At 44.1% G+C, this 21,661-nt stretch overlaps 1 protein-coding gene across 12 annotated transcripts in view; it reads left to right on the top strand.

Moving 5' to 3' along the window:
• Window positions 1-21,661, top strand: part of STAU2 (staufen double-stranded RNA binding protein 2) — a 296,288-nt gene that overhangs the window by 34,595 nt on the left and 240,032 nt on the right. For all 12 annotated transcript variants that reach the window (XR_014474843.1, XR_014474842.1, XM_083187269.1 and 9 more), the window contains one exon: window positions 5,522-5,657. Coding sequence is in view for 10 of the 12 variants with exons in the window: in XM_083187269.1 (XP_083043395.1) it covers window positions 5,522-5,657 (136 nt within the window). In the remaining 2 variants the exon portion in view is untranslated. The remainder of the gene's footprint in view (window positions 1-5,521; window positions 5,658-21,661) is intronic.

Below are 21,661 nucleotides of genomic sequence, written 5' to 3'. Positions count from 1 at the left end.
GTGTTTGGAGTATTCTGAGGATTGCTTGAATGTTAACCAGCTATACCAAGTGGCATAAAAAATTTGGGAGGAGTGGTTCAGGAAGGATGTAAGGTCTTCCATGGACATATAAAAGTAAATTCTCCAAAACCATTGGAGGAGGGGGGAGACGTAGTAGACCTCCAGTGGTAGGGTATAATTGCTCTGGCTGCGTTTAATAAATGCCTGGTGAGGAATTTTTTGAATTGAGAGATGGTATGTCTAATAAACTGAGTAACCAAAATTCTGCCGTAAAAGGGAGTGGAAAATTTCTCAGAGATGGAGTGGATCTGACACCAATACTCTGAGAGCATTGGACGTGACCACCAGATATGTAGGGGGGGTTCCCGGGGACTGGTTGTATCTCCAGCATACATTTGGGAGATTTGGATCCATTCGATGCAGTAAGACAGTGCATCTGTACCAACAAGACAATATCTTATATTGAGTTTCGAGGGTCTCTACCGATGACGAAGAAGCAAATGTGAATTAAAATATTTTACTCCATTGGTCCTCCGTCAAGTCTCGGCCCAACTCCTAGCGAAATAAATTTGATTGTGGTTGGCTGTCACCTGGGTGCTTAGCAACCGGTGTCTGAGAACCTTTCTTGGCCTTCCCCATTGAAAAAGGTACAGCAGTGGTCTAGGGAGGATACTTATACATTTCAATTGATCCCAGGTGGTACAGGCCTGGTGGCGGTAGACGTCAATCCCCCCCATAATATGTGGGTGGCTAGGCGGTCATGGTCTTGTAGGCAGGGCGGTTAGTGTGTTGCGTTATGTTGAAGTTTAGCAAACGCAATGTGGTCAGGGCTTAAGTTGTTGCCATAAAGGTTAGCAGAAGGCGGCGTTAACAGACAGAGTTTGGACATCAGTACCTTCCCGAGGTGGAAAGGAAGGGGGTGACCGGGGTTGATAGATTGTTGGCGTAGAGGTTGTTAGGAGAGTCTCGTAATAGCAGAGGCAACTATCCTCCCCCCGAGCCAATCACATCAAGGAGTGTGCAGGAGCAGAGATTAGGGCACAATAGATGTGAGCCCACACCCGCTACATCCCACTAGGCCGACGGTCAGAGGTCGTCCCCTCCACTGACGGTTTTTGGCATCAGTGTATGGCTATGGGGTGGGTGAGAAGTTGGTTAGCTCACACTAGGTTGGCCAATCCATCTGAGTGAAAGTCAATATGGGCACAACTAACATAGAAGAGGGCTTAGAACTCAGGGCCCTGGAAGTTGAGGGGGGTGGGGATCTGTAACAAAGCAGGGCTCACCTCAGAGTGTCGGGTCTGGGAACCTGATCCTTCACTGGGTGTTAGAGTGCAGGGCACAGAAGGGTAGTCACAGCTGCACTTTTTCCAAAACTAAGATGGCCGCCATTTGTGCAGGGAGAAGGAGAGGCACGGATCTTGGGGGGGGGGGGAGACTTGGGTATCCAATCAGGGAGAGCCGCAGCTTAACCGCGTTTTTGCGCCCGCGATCCGGCCCTGGAACCCGGCCACCGGGCACAACTAAAAATTGCGGCTTGAGATGGGAATAGGCCACAACCCGCGGGGAGGAATTCCTCCGTCCCCCCGGCTCCGCAGCCCACTCACCCCGACACCGGAGGGTCCCCGCCGGTCAGTAGGAGTCCAATAGGGGCAGCGAGGATGACGATGACTGCTCTGGGAACGGATTAATGCCAGAGATCGCAGGAGCCCTTATAAAATGTGCCCTGCGTTTCTCCCGGTCAGGCCACGTCCCCCTCAATGTGTTTTTTATGGGAGCTAAAGGGATGCACTAGCATAACGATGGGATCACGCCCATCACCGATTAGCACATGGGTACACACGCATGTGGATGGGTTTCTGGACACATGCATAGTAATATTAGCAGGTCATATTGTCATCTATACATTGGAGAGACTGCAGCCATGTAGAGGAGGATAAGCATACACAGATCTGCTTTATGTCTGTACCAGTCATGGCACCAAATACTGCGCATTGAGACCTTACTACACTGTGCAAAGCTAGATGTAGACATTATGGACAGGCCAGGACCAGTTATAGTGTATATTTTTCATAGTGCGTAGAGCTAGTATTGTTGCAGCATGTTTATCATGTTGTGCAATATGCCCAGCTGCTGACATCTTTGTGAATTATATGGTGCTACTGGAAAATATCACACCCGCTTACCCAATGTTTAATCATTCACATCTCAATTGGAGTTACTGGTGACGTGAATCGAAGGAGGCCACATATTATTGACAATATGTACTTGCGTAGGCAGCTCTGTATATGGACATAGTACTTGTAATTAAAGTGGAAATGTTGCTGTTTGTGTCTACGCCTATGCTACCTGAAGTGGCTGATGACAATAGCTTGCAGTTATAGTGTAAACTTTTAAGCTTGCAATGTAAGCACAACTTGTATTTTAATTGTGTACCTTATTTAGCTTAAAAAATGTTATTTTATTATTATGTATTGATGCTGGTGCCAGGGGCATTGGGGTAGATGTATGAAGCAGTGATAAAGGAGGAGAAGTGGCCCATGGCAACCAATCGGCACTAAAGTAACATCTGTAATTTGCATAATATTAATTTATACAGAGCAGCTGATTGGTTGCCATAGACCACTTGTCCTCTGGCTCTCCTCTCCTCCCTTATCACTGCTTCATGCATCTACCCCATTGTTACTCATGGCAGTCCTACAGTATAATTTATTTCTCTTTCCTATGTGGTCATATTTGAGATGTACAAAAGCCTTGGAGAATGGTAAAGTGGAGAGAGATAAAGTACCAACCAATCCGCTCCTTACTGCCATGTTAGAGGCTGTGTTTGAAAGATATAACAAGGGCTGATTAGTTGGTAGGGTATCTCTCTACATGTGATCACTTTCCATGGCTTAGTACATCTGCCCTTTTATGTTTTATGGTGTTGGACTCTTAAAGTCTCCATGAATTGTTTTGCTTATGTAGCTGTGATTTTCTAGTTCTACAAATAAAATTTGCTCTCCCATTATATTAATTATATTGGGGGGGGTATTCAATCCAGGATAATGGCTGTCGATCCCTACCGACATCCGTGATCCTGGCCCGTTTGCGGTCTGATCGACTGCTGAACGACAGGCGGTATTCAATGTCCCGCCTACCAATTAGCACAAAGGGGGCGTGGACGCAAAAACGGCCTTGGATTGTCGATCTGCGGCCGGGATCGCGATAAGCTACGCCCGTTATCAGCAGACCGGGCCAGACAGCTTCTAAAGTCCGGCCCGTTCTGCCGAGATCCCGCTTCAATGCTGTCGCTAAAAACAGCATTGAATAGGGACCCGCCGCTATTTTCCCCCGTCTGGAATAGCAGCGGCACATTGATTGCCCCCCATTGGCTCCTTTTTTGGTTCACTCACAAAGGCAAATTCCTTCTCAAATGAACAAAACCATGTGCACTGCAGGTGGGGAAGATGTAACATGTGCAGAGAGAATTAGATTTGAGTGGGCTTTTATTTCAAAGTGAGATCAATATTGCAGTTTAAGAATAAAGCAGTCAGTATTTTCCCTGCACAGAAACAAATAACTAACCCAAAACTAAATCTCTCTGTACATGTTACATATGCCCCCCTCCCCCCCTGCAGTCCCATTTTAGAAGGAACTTGCCCTTGCGAGTGAACCAGAATAAGGGCTGTGCTTTCAGTTTATATTGCCTTGTCGGTACTCTTTACTTAGCACGGCGGGCATCGCATGCACTAAAAAAACGGGTGCGATGCGACCGACGCGATGCCCGCGATTTCCCATAGGGAACAATGTTAAATGTCTCAATTGACCCGATTTTCCTGTTCAATGCTTCAATGGACCCGATTTTTCCATAGGAAACAATGTTAAATGGCCCACAGAGGCCAAATAGGCACCCTGAAGTGTGAAATGGCCCCCACAATTGTTAACGCCACCCCACGATCAACGTTAACCCGAAGCGTGGCGACGGTACGCGTCCTCCGACCTTTTCATACCCCCACTATCCACGTCGGCGTGGAGTTGAGAATAGAATAGTGTGGCGAGCCACCGAGCCCGAAGTGTGGCGAGGGGACGCGGATACCTTCACAGGTAAACGCGTCCCTTCGCGGGCTTCACAGGTATCTGCGTCCCCTCACGGGGCTCGCCACGCTTCAGGCACGGTGGCTCGCTGCGCTCCCCACACTATTCTATTCTCAACTCCACGCCGACGTGGATAGTGGGGGTATGAAAAGGTCGTAGGACGCGTACCGCCGCCCCTCGCGGGCTCGCTGCGCTCGCCACACTTCAGGTTCACGTTGATCGTGAGGTGGCGTTATGGGGGCCATTTCACACTTCAGGGTGCCTATTTGGCCTCTGTGTGCCATTTAACATTGTTTCCTATGGAAAAATCGGGACCATTGAGGCATTGAACAGTAAAAACGGGTCAATTGAGACATTTAACATTGTTCCCTATGGGAAATCGCGGGCATCGCGTCGGTCGCATCGCACCCGTTTTTTTTAGTGCATGCGATGGCCGCGATTTTTTTACCCGCGATGACCACGATCAAAATCGTGGGCGCCGTGCTAAGTAAAGAGTACCGCCTTGTCTCTCGCATGTAAGATGTATTCTCTGGTTGTCCAGCCTGAAGAGCATGCCTACGGTGGCCATACACTAGTACGATTTGGCCCTTATGTACACAATTTCGACACATTGGGCCGAATCATATGAAAAGTGTCAAATTGTTGGTCATATACTTATGATTCTGTTACGATTTTCGGTCCCGTGCGTCATATGTCGTATCCGGACATTGTCACCTCTGCACCAAGGATATATCATACCCAGGGACAGTGAATGGGATAGCATGCTATCCAAAATGGCCGCATATGACGTATCGTATGCAGTGTAGCTGCCGGGTCATTTTAAGAGGTACCACATGTGAGGCTTTACCCAGAAATGGGAGCCTTTACCCAGAAATCAACAAGCAGTGTGATAAATATATTTTCTGGCCTCTGACATAGCAGAGGATTTAGTATTTATATTTATTTATACACAACGTATGAAATCTGGAGGTAACTGATGAAATTTTACTCTATTCCATAGCAACCTTACTTATTGCCTGTGCATGTTCTCCCGTCTTAACATACATAGGGCTAGATGTATCAAGCTTCAAAAAGTGATAAAATGGAGAGTGATAAACAACTATTCTATCAGCTCCTACCTGTCATGTTGCAAGCTGGGTTGGAAAAATGACAGGTAGGAGCTGATTGGCTGGCTGTTTATCCCTCTGCAATTTATCACTTATGAAGCTTGATGCATCTGGCCCATAGAAACATAGAATTTGACTGCAAATCAGAACCCCTTGGTCCATCTAGTCTGCCCCTTCATGGTACTCTTAGTCTTCTTAGTCTTTTTGATTAGAAGATTTCTTCTCATTGTTACCTCTATCCACTTATTAATACAACATAGGTAATGACTGTTTTACTTTGTATTTTATTTATCTGTCATTTCTTCGTAGTCTTTATTCTTAATGTCCTGTCATTGCAGGTAGCATAACCCCAACGGTTGAACTGAATGGTCTTGCTATGAAGAGAGGGGAGCCTGCCATCTACAGGCCATTAGATCCCAAACCACTTCCAAACCACCGGACTAACTACAATTATCGGGGCATGTACAATCAGAGGTTAGTATAAGAGCATTGTGGAATGCTTTCAATTTAGACAAGGTGGGTCCAAGTTACTGTGATAATATGATCTCAAAGTTGCTGATCAGTTGAAACGTGGTTTCCCTTTGACCCTGCTATTAACCAAGACATCCTATGTTGTAATGAGAGTGTCCGAACCTTTTTGTTATTCACATTTATTTATATAGCACTAGCATAATCAGTTGCACTATAACATTGACTATAAATATCATTTGTAACTATATAAGTACTTTCCAGGACAAACTAAACCAATTTGAACAAGTTTGATGGGCAGTACGGCCGGTGTAATGGTTAGCATTACTGCCTCACGGCACTGAGGTCATGGGATCGATTCCCTCCATGGCTCTAACTGTGCGCAGTTTGTATATTCTCCCCGTACTTGCGTGGGTTTCCTCCGGGTACTCCGGTTTCCTCCCACAATGTGTGCGTGTACATGTGGTAGGGAATATAGATTGTAAGCTCCACTGGCGCAGGGACTGATGTGAATGTTCAAATATTCTTTGTAAAGCGCTGCGGAATATGTGTGCACTATATAAGAAACTGATAATAAATAATGTCGGAAATTTGTGTTGGGATGCCTTAGGTGCCAGTCACATCCCTGCTCTGTGCTGTTTGTCCAAGTCTGTGGGGTAAACCGCTGATTTTAAGGTGCAATCATTTTAAATACAAAGCTTGCCTGAGTTTTATATATAATATTATTGACCCTTTAAATTCAGTGTCCAAAGTCTTGGTGCTGTTGAAAAACTCCATACAGTAAGGTCATTCTTAGGGGGGGATGGATCAAACCGTGGCGAGATGATAAAATGGATAGGTTTCCTAAAGCAGCCAATCTGCTGCTGTCATTAATCTAGCACATTCTTTGATATTACAATTGGTTTCTCCACTTTATCGCAGTTAAAGGTTTGATACAATTCCCCTGGCTCCTGCATATTATGCTGCTGTGGTGTGAATTATGGAGATGTAATGCTCTGTTTTTTGGAAATGGATGTGTGACGGATGTGTAGCATGTAATCGGGGGCCAAGCTCCCCCTGAGTTCCTTTATTTCTAGATGTACTGTATACTGTATCACTGATCTTGCCCCTCTAGAATTCCATTCCTAAACTACAGTATGGTAAAATAAAAACATTGTAGAAATGTTCTGTCCAGCATCACCTGCTGTAGTCCTACATAACCCGGAGTCTCCTATTACTTATTTTTGTATTTGGACCTTATATTGTTGTCATTGGCTCAGTATCTCACACCAACAAGGGGTGGAACCTACAAAAGTGGGGAGGGATCCCATACATTATGAAATGATTGTAGCATGCTAGTCTTGAGCTCCATTTCATAAACTTGCCAAATTACAGATGGTGGAGAAAGTTTTCCATGCACTGGCTAGAAGACTCAGAATGGTGGGCTGCTGTATTAGTGTGGGTCTGTAAATGTGGGAGAGGAAATGCTGCTTTTTTTTTTTTTTTTTTTGCTAATTCATTTTTACTGAAGACATAACCAAAGCTATCATCTATTTTCTTATGTTCCTAAATGTCTACTAAAAGCAACCACTACCACCTTCTGTTACAGTATAGCCTATGCAAAATCCAATTCAGAGACCTCCCACTTACATGTCCAATCAGACTCTTCCCCTAGATTTGAACTCTTTAAAAGTTTCACTAGGACCCTCCCTAGTTGCACCTATGTCTCATACTGATATATCCTCCCTACTTCCCAATATTCAATAAGTGCCACACTTCTTCCTTCTGACCTTAGGTGCAGGTTTTAGAGAGGATCCCAAACGACCAGGTTACCTTTAAGTCTGCGATCTAATTTTGGGCTAGATATGGCAATTTTCAGAAAGTGATAAAGTGGAGAGTGATAAACAACCAACCAATCCGCTCCTGCCTGTCATTTTTCAAACTCAGCCTGTATCATGGGAGTTGGGAGCTGATTGGCTGGTTGTGTAACAATCTCCACTTTATCACTTTTTGAAGCCTGATACATCTGTCCCTATGTCTGGTGGGCTTATAAATTAAAGCAGTGCTTCTGAAATCCAGTCCTCACAGCACCTTAACAGTGCATGATTTCCAGCGCTTCTTTAAGAATGACAATCTCTTAGATTGTGTCACTTCATAATGAATACCTGTGCTTTACCAAAGAGATAAAGAAAACATGCACTGTTATTGTATCCCTAGGGCTGGATTTCAGAAGCACTGAATTATAAAGTCAAGTCTGTGTCTGTAATTCCAACTCTTGGCATTAGGGGCTGCTATACACTATGAAATAACACATTGTATTGAGGTCCCAGGCATATGGGTATGGTATGGTGAAGATAAAAAGTGTGTGTGGCGTTCATTTCCTTTTTTTTATCCTGTATATTTCACTATTGCATATTGTTCTACTGTTACATTAAACAGAACTGATTCACTGCAGAGGATGAGTGTTCTTGTTCTCTCTAGATCAGTACTTCTCAACCACGGTTCTTAGGACCCCCAACAGTTCACGTTTTCTAGGTCTCCACACAGAATCACAAATGAAGTAATTAGCGCCACCTGTGGATCTTTTAAAATGTGTCAGTGAATAATGAGTGCACCTGCAGGTTGCCCCAGGGGGCATTTTACGCTCTCTGCCCAGGGGGCATTTTACGCTCTCTGCCCAGGGGGCATTTTACGCTCTCTGCCCAGGGGGCATTTTACGCTCTCTGCCCAGGGGGCATTTTACGCTCTCTGCCCAGGGGGCATTTTACGCTCTCTGCCCAGGGGGCATTTTACGCTCTCTGCCCAGGGGGCATTTTACGCTCTCTGCCCAGGGGGCATTTTACGCTCTCTGCCCAGGGGGCATTTTACGCTCGCTGCCCAGGGGGCATTTTACGCTCGCTGCCCAGGGGGCATTTTATGCTCTTTGTCCAGAGGGCTGTAAAAGCTGACACCCCGGTCAGCAGAGTAGGTGAGCGCACTGTCTGCACAGTGGGGGATGAGATGCGGCTGGAATAGCTGACAAGCTGCTCTGAGTTGACCAGCATGTCAGCTCTTCCAGCCACATCCAGTCCCCCGCCACAAAGACAGCCCACTCACCTCTCCTGCTGAGAGCGGCTGTCAGCTGTTACAGGAGCATCCCATCCAGTCCTGTCCCATCCCCACTCTCAGCAGCGGACTGTAGACTCTACATAGCATGGCGGGGGGTTGCGGAAAATTGTAGCCTTCTTACAGTGAAAACCTGCACGGCTTTAGAAATGATAAAAACAGGCAGGGCACGGCGACCTGTAATACAAGCTACTCCTGATTGGCTGCCGACGGCCACTGCATAATGATTGGGTCACGGCGGCCACTCCAGTGATTGGCTAACGGGCTCAGCTGCAGCAAAGCGCGTCCCCAGGGACCCCTTCAGTTTGAGAAACTGAGTCCCCGGTGGCAAATTTAGAGTAAAATACGCATTATATCGCGTTTTTGCGAACCCTGCCTGAAGGGTGCTATCATAAAGGTCCATGCTATTTCTGTTTTCATGCATTGTGATACGTCGTTAGTAAGCTTATGACTATCCATGTGAGATCGATCCCCAGTCAGTTCTTTTTTTTCCTCTTGATTATTTTCTTATTCATTGAGGGTGTTTGGAATCTTCTGTACCTGTTGCAGCAGCTTCTGCCCTGCTGTGGTTGGCAAGGATAGGTGGATAGTTAGAGACTTGCTCTGTTATTGTTTATGGTTTTTGAAAGGAGGTTTTTTAAATTGTCAGATGTTTTTTCTTAATTTAATCATTTTTTTAAAATATTCCATTAAATGTTCATAGGATCTGTGCTGCAGTTAAATAAATATGTGATTTTACTAATCCAACACAAATTTTTGCATTGACGACGTCTAGCCTGATGTCATATTTTTAGTTTTTTGCACAGCGATAGCAACGCTATAATCATGAACAAGAATTGCATAAACTAGTCTTTGGACAGGCCTTAACCCTTTGAGTGGTAGGTTTTGCTGGGGCCCAGCAAAACTCACCACAGATTATAGGAAGCCGCTCTCCCCCCCCCCCCCCCCCATCTTCGCTGCTCCCCTGCCGCCGCTACCCCAGCTGCCTGTCAGTCATCACACAGGCGACAAGCTCGGGGATGTTTCGCCTGAACTCTCTTGGGTCCCCCTGAGCCGCCCTGAACATCCCCGAGCCTGCCGCCTATGTCACTACAGTATGTGGCTGGTGGCGGGGGAGCTCCAGCATACGATCGCCGGGTAGGCCGGAGAGGAGGGGTGACTGAGGGGGGGACCCCTAAAGGTAGTGCGCCAGTGGTGCTCTGATGGATGCACCACTGGCGCACACTTACTACAAAGTGGTATGCCCGGAAATTTTCCAGGATAGCCCGCTGCGGCAGCACAGCTGAGCCCAGAAAATTTCCGGGCATACCACTACTGGAAAAATAGTTCAGTAATGATGTGTTTGATTTGGGTTACACATTCTACACCATCCCAAAGGTTCTCATCCTACGGCACCCAGTGTTAAGGACAGTGGTATAGGGTCTATTAATATTTATCTTTTATTAAAGTTTTTGTTTTTTTTAACTCGTAAATTTTATTGAGAAAATGTAATTACATAACATGCTCAGTAATACAATTAAAAAATTATGGTAGCATTGGTAGTAATTAAAATGACAGATCGTTATAGTGGGCTAATTGGGCCAGTAACAATAAAACATCTGTAGTAAAGAATCGTAGGCAAATTGAGAGCATTGAGGTAATTGTATAGCCTCAACTATCGTTCACTCGGATACGGTAAAGGTTGGAATGATGTATAAACTAACTCAATGTAGGCTTAAATGAGAGGGCCGTCACTACCATGTTTTATCTTAGGGTATGATCAAAGATATGCTAAACGGTTTGAAGGGGTTTACGGTTGAGGGGAGAGGGAAGGGAATGGGTTTGGACCCAGCGACGGGTGGAAAGAAGATAGATAAGGAGATGAAAATGACGAGTAGTGGAGTATAGGAATAGGTAAAAGTTATTTGTATGTGATAGGAAATTTTATGAGCGACCAGGAATTGGGGTATTGTAATGTGTATACCATGGGAGCCAAACAGAGTAGAATTTACGAACAGTGTTGTTTTGTAGACTTGTTATATATTCCATCTTAGCAATGAACCACACTCTGTTACTTAGTTCCTGTCGGCTGGGGGCATTAGGATTTTTCCACTTGCTGGCTATTTGGTGCTTAGCCGCACAAGCAACATGCAGAATTAACTTGTTCGATTCCTTAGAGAAACGGTCAATTGGGGCGCATAAGAGTAGGTTAATGGGTTCAATAGTAGTGAGAGAGGAGAGAGAGAGAACCATCTTCCAGAATTGTGCAATAATTGGGCAGGACCACCAGATGTGGTAAAATGTCCCCCTCTGCCCGCAGTTTCTCCAGCACAAATCTGAAGAATTTGGATATATGCGGTGGAGGCGAGTTGGGACCATGTACCATCTGGAATAGATCTTGTAGGAATTTTCTTTAATTCATATGCTGATTGAGCATTTTGAAACTGCAAGACGAATAGATTCCCATTCCTCCTCCTCAAGGCGCCGTCCCAGGTCCGTTTCCCATTCATGTTCATGATTATCTAGTGTGGGAGCGTTAGTGATTAGGATAGAGTTATAAAGTTGTAAAATGGTTCCTCTGTCGGTAGGCCTAAACATGCAGAATCTTTCTAGAGGGGTGGGGGCCTGTCGGGGTTGTGCAGGTTGATGTGAAATAGAAAAATGTCGGAGTTGTAGATATTGGTAGTTCAGGGTATTCGAGATATGGTATTTTTCTTGTAGCTCGTCAAAAGTTTTAGGAGCAAAGTCCTCAGATATGTGGTGAATTCTAGTTATACCTGCTCGAAGCCAGGCAGAGGCCATCAGGGGACTGAGGCCCGGTGGAAAGGAAGGGTTACTCCATAAGGGGGTTAGAGGTGATGGGGATGATGAAAGTTTACATTTTTTATTGAGTTTCTCCCAGATCTTTAAAGTCAATTCTACTGTAGGAGAACTAAAGGAAAGATGTGGATGGTTTTAACGAGGCAACCAAGGGAGATATGACACGGAAGGGATCCCCACCAAGTCGCTTTCCAGATCTACCCATCTTTTACTTTTAGGGGGGGAATGCAGTTGGCTGAGCCGAGTAGCTTCGAGATAGCGCTGTAGTACGGGCAGGCCAAGTCCCCCATCCTGGGAGCGTCTAGATAGAATATCTCGACGGATCCTGGGTTTCTTGTTGTTCCAAACAAATTTACAAAGAGCAGATTGTATAGCGGTGATCGTGGACGATGGGATTGGGATCGGGAGGGTTTGAAATAGATAGAGCAGTTTAGGGAGTATATTCATTTTTATAGCGGTGATGCGGCCGATCCATGAGAGGAAGTATGATTGCCAATGTTGTATATCTTTAAGGATCGATCTTATGAGTGGGGGGTAGTTGGCCTTATAAAGGGAGCTATAAGATTTAGTTATCTGAATCCCTAAATATTTGAGGGAACATTTCCTCCAATTAAAATTGAAGTTTGCCTGTAAGAGTTTTTTAGATTGGTCCGTGAGGTGGAGTGGGAGAGCATCCGATTTTGAGTTATTAATTTTGTAGCCCGAAAGGTTTCCAAATGTTGTGAGTTCTTGAAATAGGTTCGGTAGTGAAATTAATGGGTTGGTGAGAGTGAGGAGGACGTCATCTGCGAATAATGAGAGGGAGTATTGATTATCTTTAATGCGGATTCCCGTGATGTCTGGGTTGGATCTGATTCGGCATGCAAGAGGTTCAATTATTAAGGCAAATATTAGGGGTGAGAGGGGGCATCCCTGTCTGGTACCGTTCATGATTCGACAGGGAGGAGAGCAGACCGCCCGCCAGAACCGCAGCTGAGGGGCAGTGGTATAGTGCTTGTATGGCTTTAAGAAATTTGCCCTGGAGACCGAATTGTTGAAGGGTTCGGGTCAAAATAGGCCACGAGATTCTATCAAAAGCCTTTTCGGCATCCAGGGCATGGACTAGTGAGGGAGTCTTACTGGTGTTAATATAGTGGATGATGTTGATGGTTCTAGTGTTGTCTAAGGCTTGTTTAGATGGGACAAAGCCTACTTGATCAGGGTGAATCAATGATGGGAGGACTGGATTTAGACGGTTGGCAAGAACTTTGGCAAATATTTTTAGGTCTGCATTAAGTAGTGAAATGGAACGGTAATTAGAAACAAGTTGGGGGTCTTTATTAGGTTTGGGGATGACTGTGATGGTGGCAGTTGTAGTGGCTGGGTGAAATTGAGCTCCATCAAGTATTTGATGAAACATCTTAGTTAGGTGAGGCACTAGCGGGGCTTGAAATCTCTTATAATACGAGATCGGAAAGCCATCTGGGCCAGGGGCTTTTGATGGTTTTTGTGTTTTGAGTGCTGCCATGACTTCCTCGTCAGTGATGGGCCTATTTAAGCTCGTAGAGGTTTCTATATCTAGGCTCGGGAGGTTTCACGATGATAGGTAATCTGAAGTTGATTCAGGATGTGGAGGATTTTCATCTAAATGGTCATTTAGGTTATGCTTTATGCTTTAAAGAGAGAGTTGATTTTTGAAGGGTTATATTGCGGTGTATTCATTGTGTCCTTGATAGCTTGTATAGCTGTCTGGGCCTTGCGGGCTTTTAATCTATTTGCCAGTAAAGAGTCTGCTTTATTACTTTTCTCGTAGAAACGTTGTCGTAGTCTGCGTAGGACCCTCTCCATCCGCTTGGCAAGTAAAGCATTGAGGGATGCCTTAGCTGCAGTGAGTTGCCTGTAAACGGAGCTAGAGGTGTGATTTTTGTGTTGAGCTTCCAACATACTAACCTCATTGGTGAGAGCAGTGAGTTTAGCTTTCTGTTCCTTATTTCTAAAAGATGCGTAGCTTTTGATATGACCTCTAACAACAGTTTTGTGTGCTTCCCACACCACGGGAGAGCAGGGGGTATCGTCAGTGTTGAGGGACAAATATTCTGTGATGGCCGCAAGTATTTTTTCTTGGAACTGAGGGATTTTTAGCAGGGTCTCGTTCAGTCGCCAGGAAGAGCGGGAAGGGGGATTGTCGAGGTAATCGAAAGTGGCAGTAAGTATTGAGTGATCGGACCATGAGTTGGAAATGATTGAGGATTGTACAATATGTGGAGCGATAGAGGGGCAACAAAAAAACATATCGATACGGGAGTAAGACTGATGTGGTATTGAGAAAAATGTGTAATCTTTGGAAGTGGGATTGTGTGCTCTCCATACATCAAATAAGCAAGATTCTTTTATGCATTTATTTAGTGAGCGAGATATAGAGTTAGTCTGTGGGCTTGTTGAGAGGCGAGATTTGTCTAAGTAGATGTCTAGAATAGCATTGAAGTCCCCACCCAGAATTAGACAGCCTTTCCCTTCTTCTCTAGTTCCGAGAAAAAGGCTCTAAAAAAAAAGATTAACCCGTGTTTGGGGCATATATGTTTGCAATTGTACATTCTGAGTGAGCTATCAAGCCATTGAGAATAATAATTCGCCCGTCAGAATCAGTGTAGATTGAGTGGAGCGTAAAGGGGACCTTATGTTTAGCTTGACTATTTGAATAGAAGACCGTAGGAAAGCATCTGGAGCTGAGTGAGGGGTGTGAGTTAGCTTGAAAGTGGGTCTCTTGTAGGAATAAGATATTGGCTTTGACATTGTGTATTGTGCGAAACAGAGTGGTGCGTTTTTGAGGCGTGTTTAGTCCCTTAACATTCATTGAGGATAATGTTAGAGGCATGTTAGGAAGGAAAAGGATAAAGGTAAATGCAGAAAAAAGGAAGAGAAAGTCGCAACTCGTCGCTGGGGGGGGGGGGGGGGAGGGGGTGGAGCGGGTAATCGGGTGTTTTTGTAGGAGGGAGGAACTGGGATGGTGGGTCTCATGACCAGCGGAGATCAGCACGCCCAGAGTTTAGGACCTTTGGGTCCGGATTGGGGCAGCCTGGGAAAAGTGCCAAGCCACCTCAATAGGTAATTAGGTAATAAGTTTAAAGGTAATTTTGCTGAAATAGAAACAGCGCGCAAACATACAATAAAATAGAAAAACTTGTAATCACTGAGATTGAGGGTAACATCCCTCCAGTGGTACTCAAACTTATGGGGTTGCAACTAGGCCTGTATATTATGGTAATCAACCTGTATGTTGCCCTAGGGTGGTTAGGTTATAAACTTTGCACGGACAATAAAGTCTGATGAGTGACATTTAAATATCCAGCTGACCAGATCTAGTGGAAAGACGTGCCATGAAGGAAGAAAGGATGGGTAGAGGAGAAGGAAAGAGGTGGGGGAAGGGGGAGTGAGAAATTATTACAGTTTTTTATATTACATAGACTGTAAGTAACAGACAATGATGATGTCACAAAGGTCATTTGTGATGTCATAATCTGTCTGCTGGCTTGAGGGGGCTCACCAGCATAATTGTCATTGTGCATCTTCAACTGATCCAGTGTGGAGGTGTTTTTCTGTGTGCTTTGCGAATTTGTGTTATTGTTTATTTAACATGAAATCTAAAAATAAAAAGCGACCAAAGAACAACAGGTGCGCTAAAAAGGAGGTAGAGGCTACTAGCAACAAGAAGGAAGGTTTACCTGAGGGGAAAATAAATACTCCCAACATCATGAAGGTAGAAGACAAGGGCAACCAAACATCTGAGAATGCTTCAAAGACTCTTTCAAATAAGAGAATTAGGGAGCCATCAGATGAGGTCCCAAATAAGAGGAGAAAGGTAGAAAATAGCTGCAGACAAACTGAAGATGGAGCATGCGGGAAGTGGCCTGAACAACAAATCTCCAATTTAAGGGGTGGTTTAACTGAGGCTTTCAGATCTGTTGCCTCACTGGGCTTAAATGTCTTTGCCAAACCCCCATCAGCCAATAATAGGCTTAAGAGAGTGGCCACCAAGAGATCAGCAAGCATGCCCATTGATACCATGATTGAGGTGTCAAATCAAAGGGGCATAAAGAGGTGTTGCAAAAGTGAGGAAACACCCTGCAAAAAGAAGAGATCTGCAGCTGTAAGTGAGATCCCACCAGCCAGCGCCCTGGAGACATCTGCTGCCTCTCACCTGGCAATATTGACCTTCCACAGAAACATCGGTGAGGGCAGCTATGGGAAGGTGTTGCTAGCTTCCCATTCAATCACCAGGCGGCAACTGGCTGTGAAAATAGTGGACAAGAGGAAATTATTGGACGAATGTGAGGACTGTGAGGACATGTTTGTAGAAAAAGAGATCCTGAAAATAACTAGGGAGAATGCGTTCCTCACTCACGGATATGCAGCATTCCAGACACCCAGCCATCTATGTCTGGTTATGGAATACCTAAGAGGGGGAGATCTGTCCGAATTAATACACAGCAGAGCCCCATTTGATATTGATACTACCAGATTTATAGCAGCAGAAATACTGTGTGGGCTGCAGTTTCTGCATGCGAGAGGTATTATCCACAGGGACATCAAGCCAGACAATATTCTTCTGGATGCAGCTGGCCATGTGAAGATCGCCGATTTTGGCCTCTCGGTGATGAATGTCCATGGCAATGAGACAGTATCAGAGTATGGTATCGGAACTAATGGTTATATGGCCCCAGAAATTCTGAGCAACATCCCATACAACGCTGCGGTAGACATGTTTGCACTTGGGGTAGTAATTTATAAAATGGCTACCGGATCACTCCCCTTTTATGCTGGCAAGGATTTCAACAAGGTGTATCGTTCCGCGGTCAATGGCAAACCTAGGTATCCACGCAACCTCCATCCAGATATCAGGGACATCCTTGAGAGACTATTATGCAAGAACCCAATGGAGAGACAGGAACACTGTAGGCAGATAAGAGATCACCCGTTCTTCTCGTCTATCAACTGGGAGGAACTAGAGGCCGGCAGTGCAACGCCACCATTCAACATGGAGCCCACTCCAGATACAGTGGATGAATTTATGTCTGTGGATGACCTGCTTTCACCTCCAGAATCCACATTAACTGCAGAGGAGGAACGCCGGTTCCTTGGGTACTCATTTACCAGTGATAAGTGGTAGAGGGGCCCATACACGTTACAATTATTGTATACAATATTGTACACAATATCGCATCTCATCGCATCTCAGTTTTGCGATGAGATGAGATCTAGTACAAAAAGTATGTGCTGCACAGGAGGATTGTATGTGCTGCACATACTTTTTGTACTAGATCTTATCTCATCGCAAAACCGAGATGCGATAAGCTGCGATATTGTGTACAATATTGTATACGATAATTGTATGGGCACCTTAACAGCCTACTGCACATCATCACGTCAGTACTATCATCTACGGCGTCCTCCTCATGTCATTATTATGTTTTACATAATAAAACTATTTGCCATCATTTTTTGTGTACTACTGTTACTTTTCTCTCTGTTTTTATATGGTTGTAGTAACTTAAGAAATAGTGTATCATTCATCAATGAGCAGTATGGAATGGGACAAATTGAATCTGCTTTTGTGATAGACTGCAGAATCCAGTTATACCTGAGCGGTCCAATGGTGGAGACCAGTCTCAAGCATCCGATCTATAAATACATCAATGTAAAGGTTATGGGTTTATTGATTACTTTTTTTTCTAGAACATTGTCACCTTCAATCTTACATTTTGGGGTGATTCTGATTGACTTGCTAAGCGGCAATAATTTTGCTGCTTAGTGAGCCATCTAACGATGCCCACAAGAATACACCCCTGCCACGGTCCGCACATCCCTGTCGCTTTGCGAATGGATTTTTAATATATACATCCATTTGCAGGGTAGCGTAGAGGGACGGAATCATTAGATGGTCGCAGAGCATCGATTGATTTTTTTTTTCCTTGCTTGCAAATTTAAGTCTGTATTGAATGACTTATATATGCGCCGCCCAGGTATGAGAACGAGGTGGGTGGCTGACGTCCCGTGACATCAGCAGGCAGCTGCCAGCCTGCATTCGCATGAGGATGTCCAGCATTTTCCTGGCCGCACACAGGATTTTTGTGGGAACGCCCAGGAAATGCTTGGCATCTCCATGCGCCATCTCCCTTCCCACCTCCATCCCTTGTGCGAGTGCCAAGGCCACTGTGGAAGTCGCCTGCACATATCCTAGCATACTCCCGTCGTGAATCTGCCGGGGACCGAATGAATTGAAATCACCCCCACTATGCAAGATGGATGTAAAATCCTTATGCTGCAGTTGGTGTTGTATGTATAGTACATGGAAATAAAGAAAGGGTCACAGTGAGTTACTTATATCACACTTTATTTGTTGGCCTGCTGGCCGCAATCTTTGGTATATTGTGCTTTTTATTTTCCTGTATGCTTAAATCTAAAATTTGCTCCCAAATTTCTGAACATGGACAAAACCATTTTCTACATGATTCTTCAATCAAACAGATTGAACCAGTTTGAATGAGCGTTTTGTTAGTTTTTCAGTGTCTGATAGCAAGTGGTTGTTTGTCACATGCTCCCATACATTGTCAGGTGATTGGTAAATAGTGTTTACTCTAGAAAATTTTTAGGGCAGGGTGCAGACCACGGTGAGGGTACATTTTAATTTTAAAGGCCAAAATGATGTGATATACCACTGTCTATATAGATATCTATCTATCTATATATATATATATATATATATATATATATATATATATATATATATATATATATATATATATATATATACAGAAGTACCAACACACTCGCCATTCCTAAGAATGGGGTGCAAACAGCACCCACTTCCCAGGATGGGGTGCATTGGCCTGTGACCACACACTCTAGTAAATACAAACACAGGGGGCCCAGCACTCACTACAACAAACTAACTCACCTTAACATTCAAATTATCAATTAAATAAGTAATGGGGTTTTAGTTCATGAATTGATCAATGCATTTAAGCTTGCAGCCCATCGCCATATATATATATATATATATATATATATATATATATATATATATATATATATATAGTCTCGTAGGAAGGAACAGACAGCGGCACTCCAAGGGTTTTCAACAGTGTGTATTAAAGCAAAATTGCTTTAATACACACTGTTGAAAACCCTTGGAGTGCCGCTGTCTGTTCCTTCCTACGAGACTACCTGTTTGTTCCAGAAGAGGCACCCAGGTACTGAATCCCAGCTGAGGGAGTGCCAGGCCGTCTACCTCTCTCTCTCTCTCTCTCTCTCTCTCTCTCTCTCTCTCCCTATATATATATATATATATATATATATATATTCCTTGTGAACAGCGGCACTCAAAGAGACTTGATAGCGGTGAAAAAATATAGTTTATTCCGACATATGTTTCGAGCAGGATCTGCTCGTCATCAGGGACGAGCAGATCCTGTTCGAAACATATGTCGGAATAAACAATATTTTTTTACCGCTATCAAGTCTCTTTGAGTGCCGCTGTTCACAAGGAATATATATGGACATATTGCAGTCACGGATGGCACCAGAGCCCTACAGCTAATTAGCGTTTGGAGTGCCGGGATCTCGTGGAATATATATGTGTATATATATATATATATATATATATATATATATATATATATATATAGCCATATACCTCCTTTGTACATTATGCAACACAATAGTAGACCCCTTATACTTGCCCCATAAACATTATGCCACACGGAATTAGCCAAAATTCTTGTTAAGGGGGGCCCAGATGCTTACAATATCATCTCATTATATGCTGATGATTTATTGGTTGGGCTCTCTGACTATCAAAGAGACCTAGATAATGTGCTTGAAGTAATTCAAACATATGGGAGCTATTCTGGGCTAACAACGAACTAATTGCAGCTGCTCATTACTGGAGGACAAGGAAACTTGGTAATCCTCCCACCTCAATATCCACCAAGAGTGAATCAGTTTAAATATCTGGGCATTTATGTGGCGGATGAGACGGGAAGATATGTGCGAAATAATCTAGACCCTATAATTACTAAAATGAAACTCAAATTTAAAAGCTGGTCAAAACTCCCCCTCACTGTAATCGGACGTATTAATCTGGTCAAGATGGTCATCTTGCCCAAGGTATTGTACGTGCTTCAGCATGCACCAATATATATTGAAGATGCTGTATTTAATAAGATTCAAGGGGTCATATCATCTTTTGTATGGATAAATAAAAAACCCAGGGTGAAGATGGCCACATAGACTAGATCGCGAAAAAAGGGGGGACTGTCACTGCCTAATTTTAAGTTATATTATTATGCCTCACAATTAGCACAAACAAGGGGATGGATGAATGGGCATGAACACTCTACTGAGCTGCTTAGGTTACTGACATCTGTGGCACCTAGGCATACGCCTCTGCAGGTACTACTGACTAAAGCGAAAACTAAAGCTCAGGCTCCGTTAATCACGCAGGCCAGGAAGATATGGCAGTGGGTTAGTAAGAACCAGAGGATAGTTGGTACGGACCCGGATACGTTCCTGTTCTCCCTAAAAAATTCTGAAATAATCGGAGATCATCAGGTAGCGCGAATATGGAATCAATATGGAATTACGTCCATGGGCCAAGTCTATATTAATAATCATCTGAAGTCTTTTACTCAACTGCAGGAGGAGTTCGAACTCCCAAAACAAATGTTTTTTAGATTTTTGCAAATGAGGAGCGCACTCTCACTGCAGAATAGAGGAGAAGGCTTTGGTATAATTGAATCTCCGGTTAAAATGTTTATAAGCAAGATATTATTATTATTTTATTTATAAGGCGCCACAAGTGTTTCGCAGCGCCGTACAAAGGAACAATACAAGGAGACAAAGCTTGGCTTAACATTGAATAAATAACAAAAATACAGTACAAATAAAGTGCGCCACAGTTCAATACACATTACAGCTTAAATCGAAGTAGTGATGACTCAATCAACATACAACTAGAGGCTTGAGGCCAATGATGGAGATGAGTTTGCAGACAAAGATGGTCACTGAGTGTTGGAGTATAGGAGAGCTGTGAGTGACATGTGAAGAGAAGAGGGCTTTGACAACAGGAGGGAAGAGGGCCCTGCTCGGAGGAGTTTACAATCTAGTAGGAAGGGGAGACAGACAGATTACAAGAGGTGCAAGCAAGTGGGTGGTGGTTAGATAGCAGGATGTAAACAGGCAAGGGGTCGGAGAACCAGCTGGTTTATGCAGTGGAAGGGTACGCTTTGATGAATAGGTGAGTTTTTAGTGCCCGTTTGAAGCTTTGCAAGGTGGGGGAGAGTCTAATGGAGCGAGGGAGTGCGTTCCACTGAAGGGGTGCAGCACGGGCAAAGTCCTGTACTCTAGCATGGGAAGCAGTGATCAGGGTGGAGGAGAGACGACAGTCATCAGCCGACCGTAGAGGGTGGGAGGGTGTATGAATGGAGATGAGGTTAGAGATATATGGAGCAATGGAAAGATAGGAAAGAGCAAAATAATCTCAAGATGTTATCAATTCCTGTTAGAAAGTACACAGGATGAAGACCTAGATGGTCTAAGGGCTAAATGGGGAAAAGAGGTACCAGGGCTGGATAGAGAAACATGGAGAATAGCTCTTAACTCAGCTACAGTCGCAACAAACTCCACTAGAGCACAACAAATTCAGTTCAATATATTGCATAGAACATATATGACCCCGGAAAAAATTAGTAAATTCGCGCCCAACTATATTAATAAGTGTCCTAAATGTAATGAATTGGAATGTGGTTTCTTTCATTTAATTTGGGAATGCAAAATAGTACGGAAATACTGGCAAGAAATTGAGTATATAATGGAACAAACTGGTATCCCGCTGCAAAATGCCTCGCCCCTGGCATTTATATTGGGGGTTTGGCATAACGACCAATTTACGTCTGGGCAAAGGCAATTAGCTATACACCTGAGCTCCATGGCCAAAGTAAATATTGCACGTTCCTGGATGGCAAAGACTGGTCCAGAAGTGAGAACGTGGATCAACCTGGTGAACCTAACTAGTGAACATGAGCGATACATTAGCCTTACACGTAAAACCACAAAAAATTTTTTTTAAACATGGGAGGGTTGGTTTGCGA

This window comes from Crinia signifera, chromosome 5 (genome assembly GCF_055691185.1).
Source record: "Crinia signifera chromosome 5, ASM5569118v1, whole genome shotgun sequence".
NCBI classification, from domain to species: Eukaryota; Metazoa; Chordata; class Amphibia; order Anura; family Myobatrachidae; genus Crinia; species Crinia signifera.
This window is presented reverse-complemented; position numbering and strand designations above follow the sequence as displayed.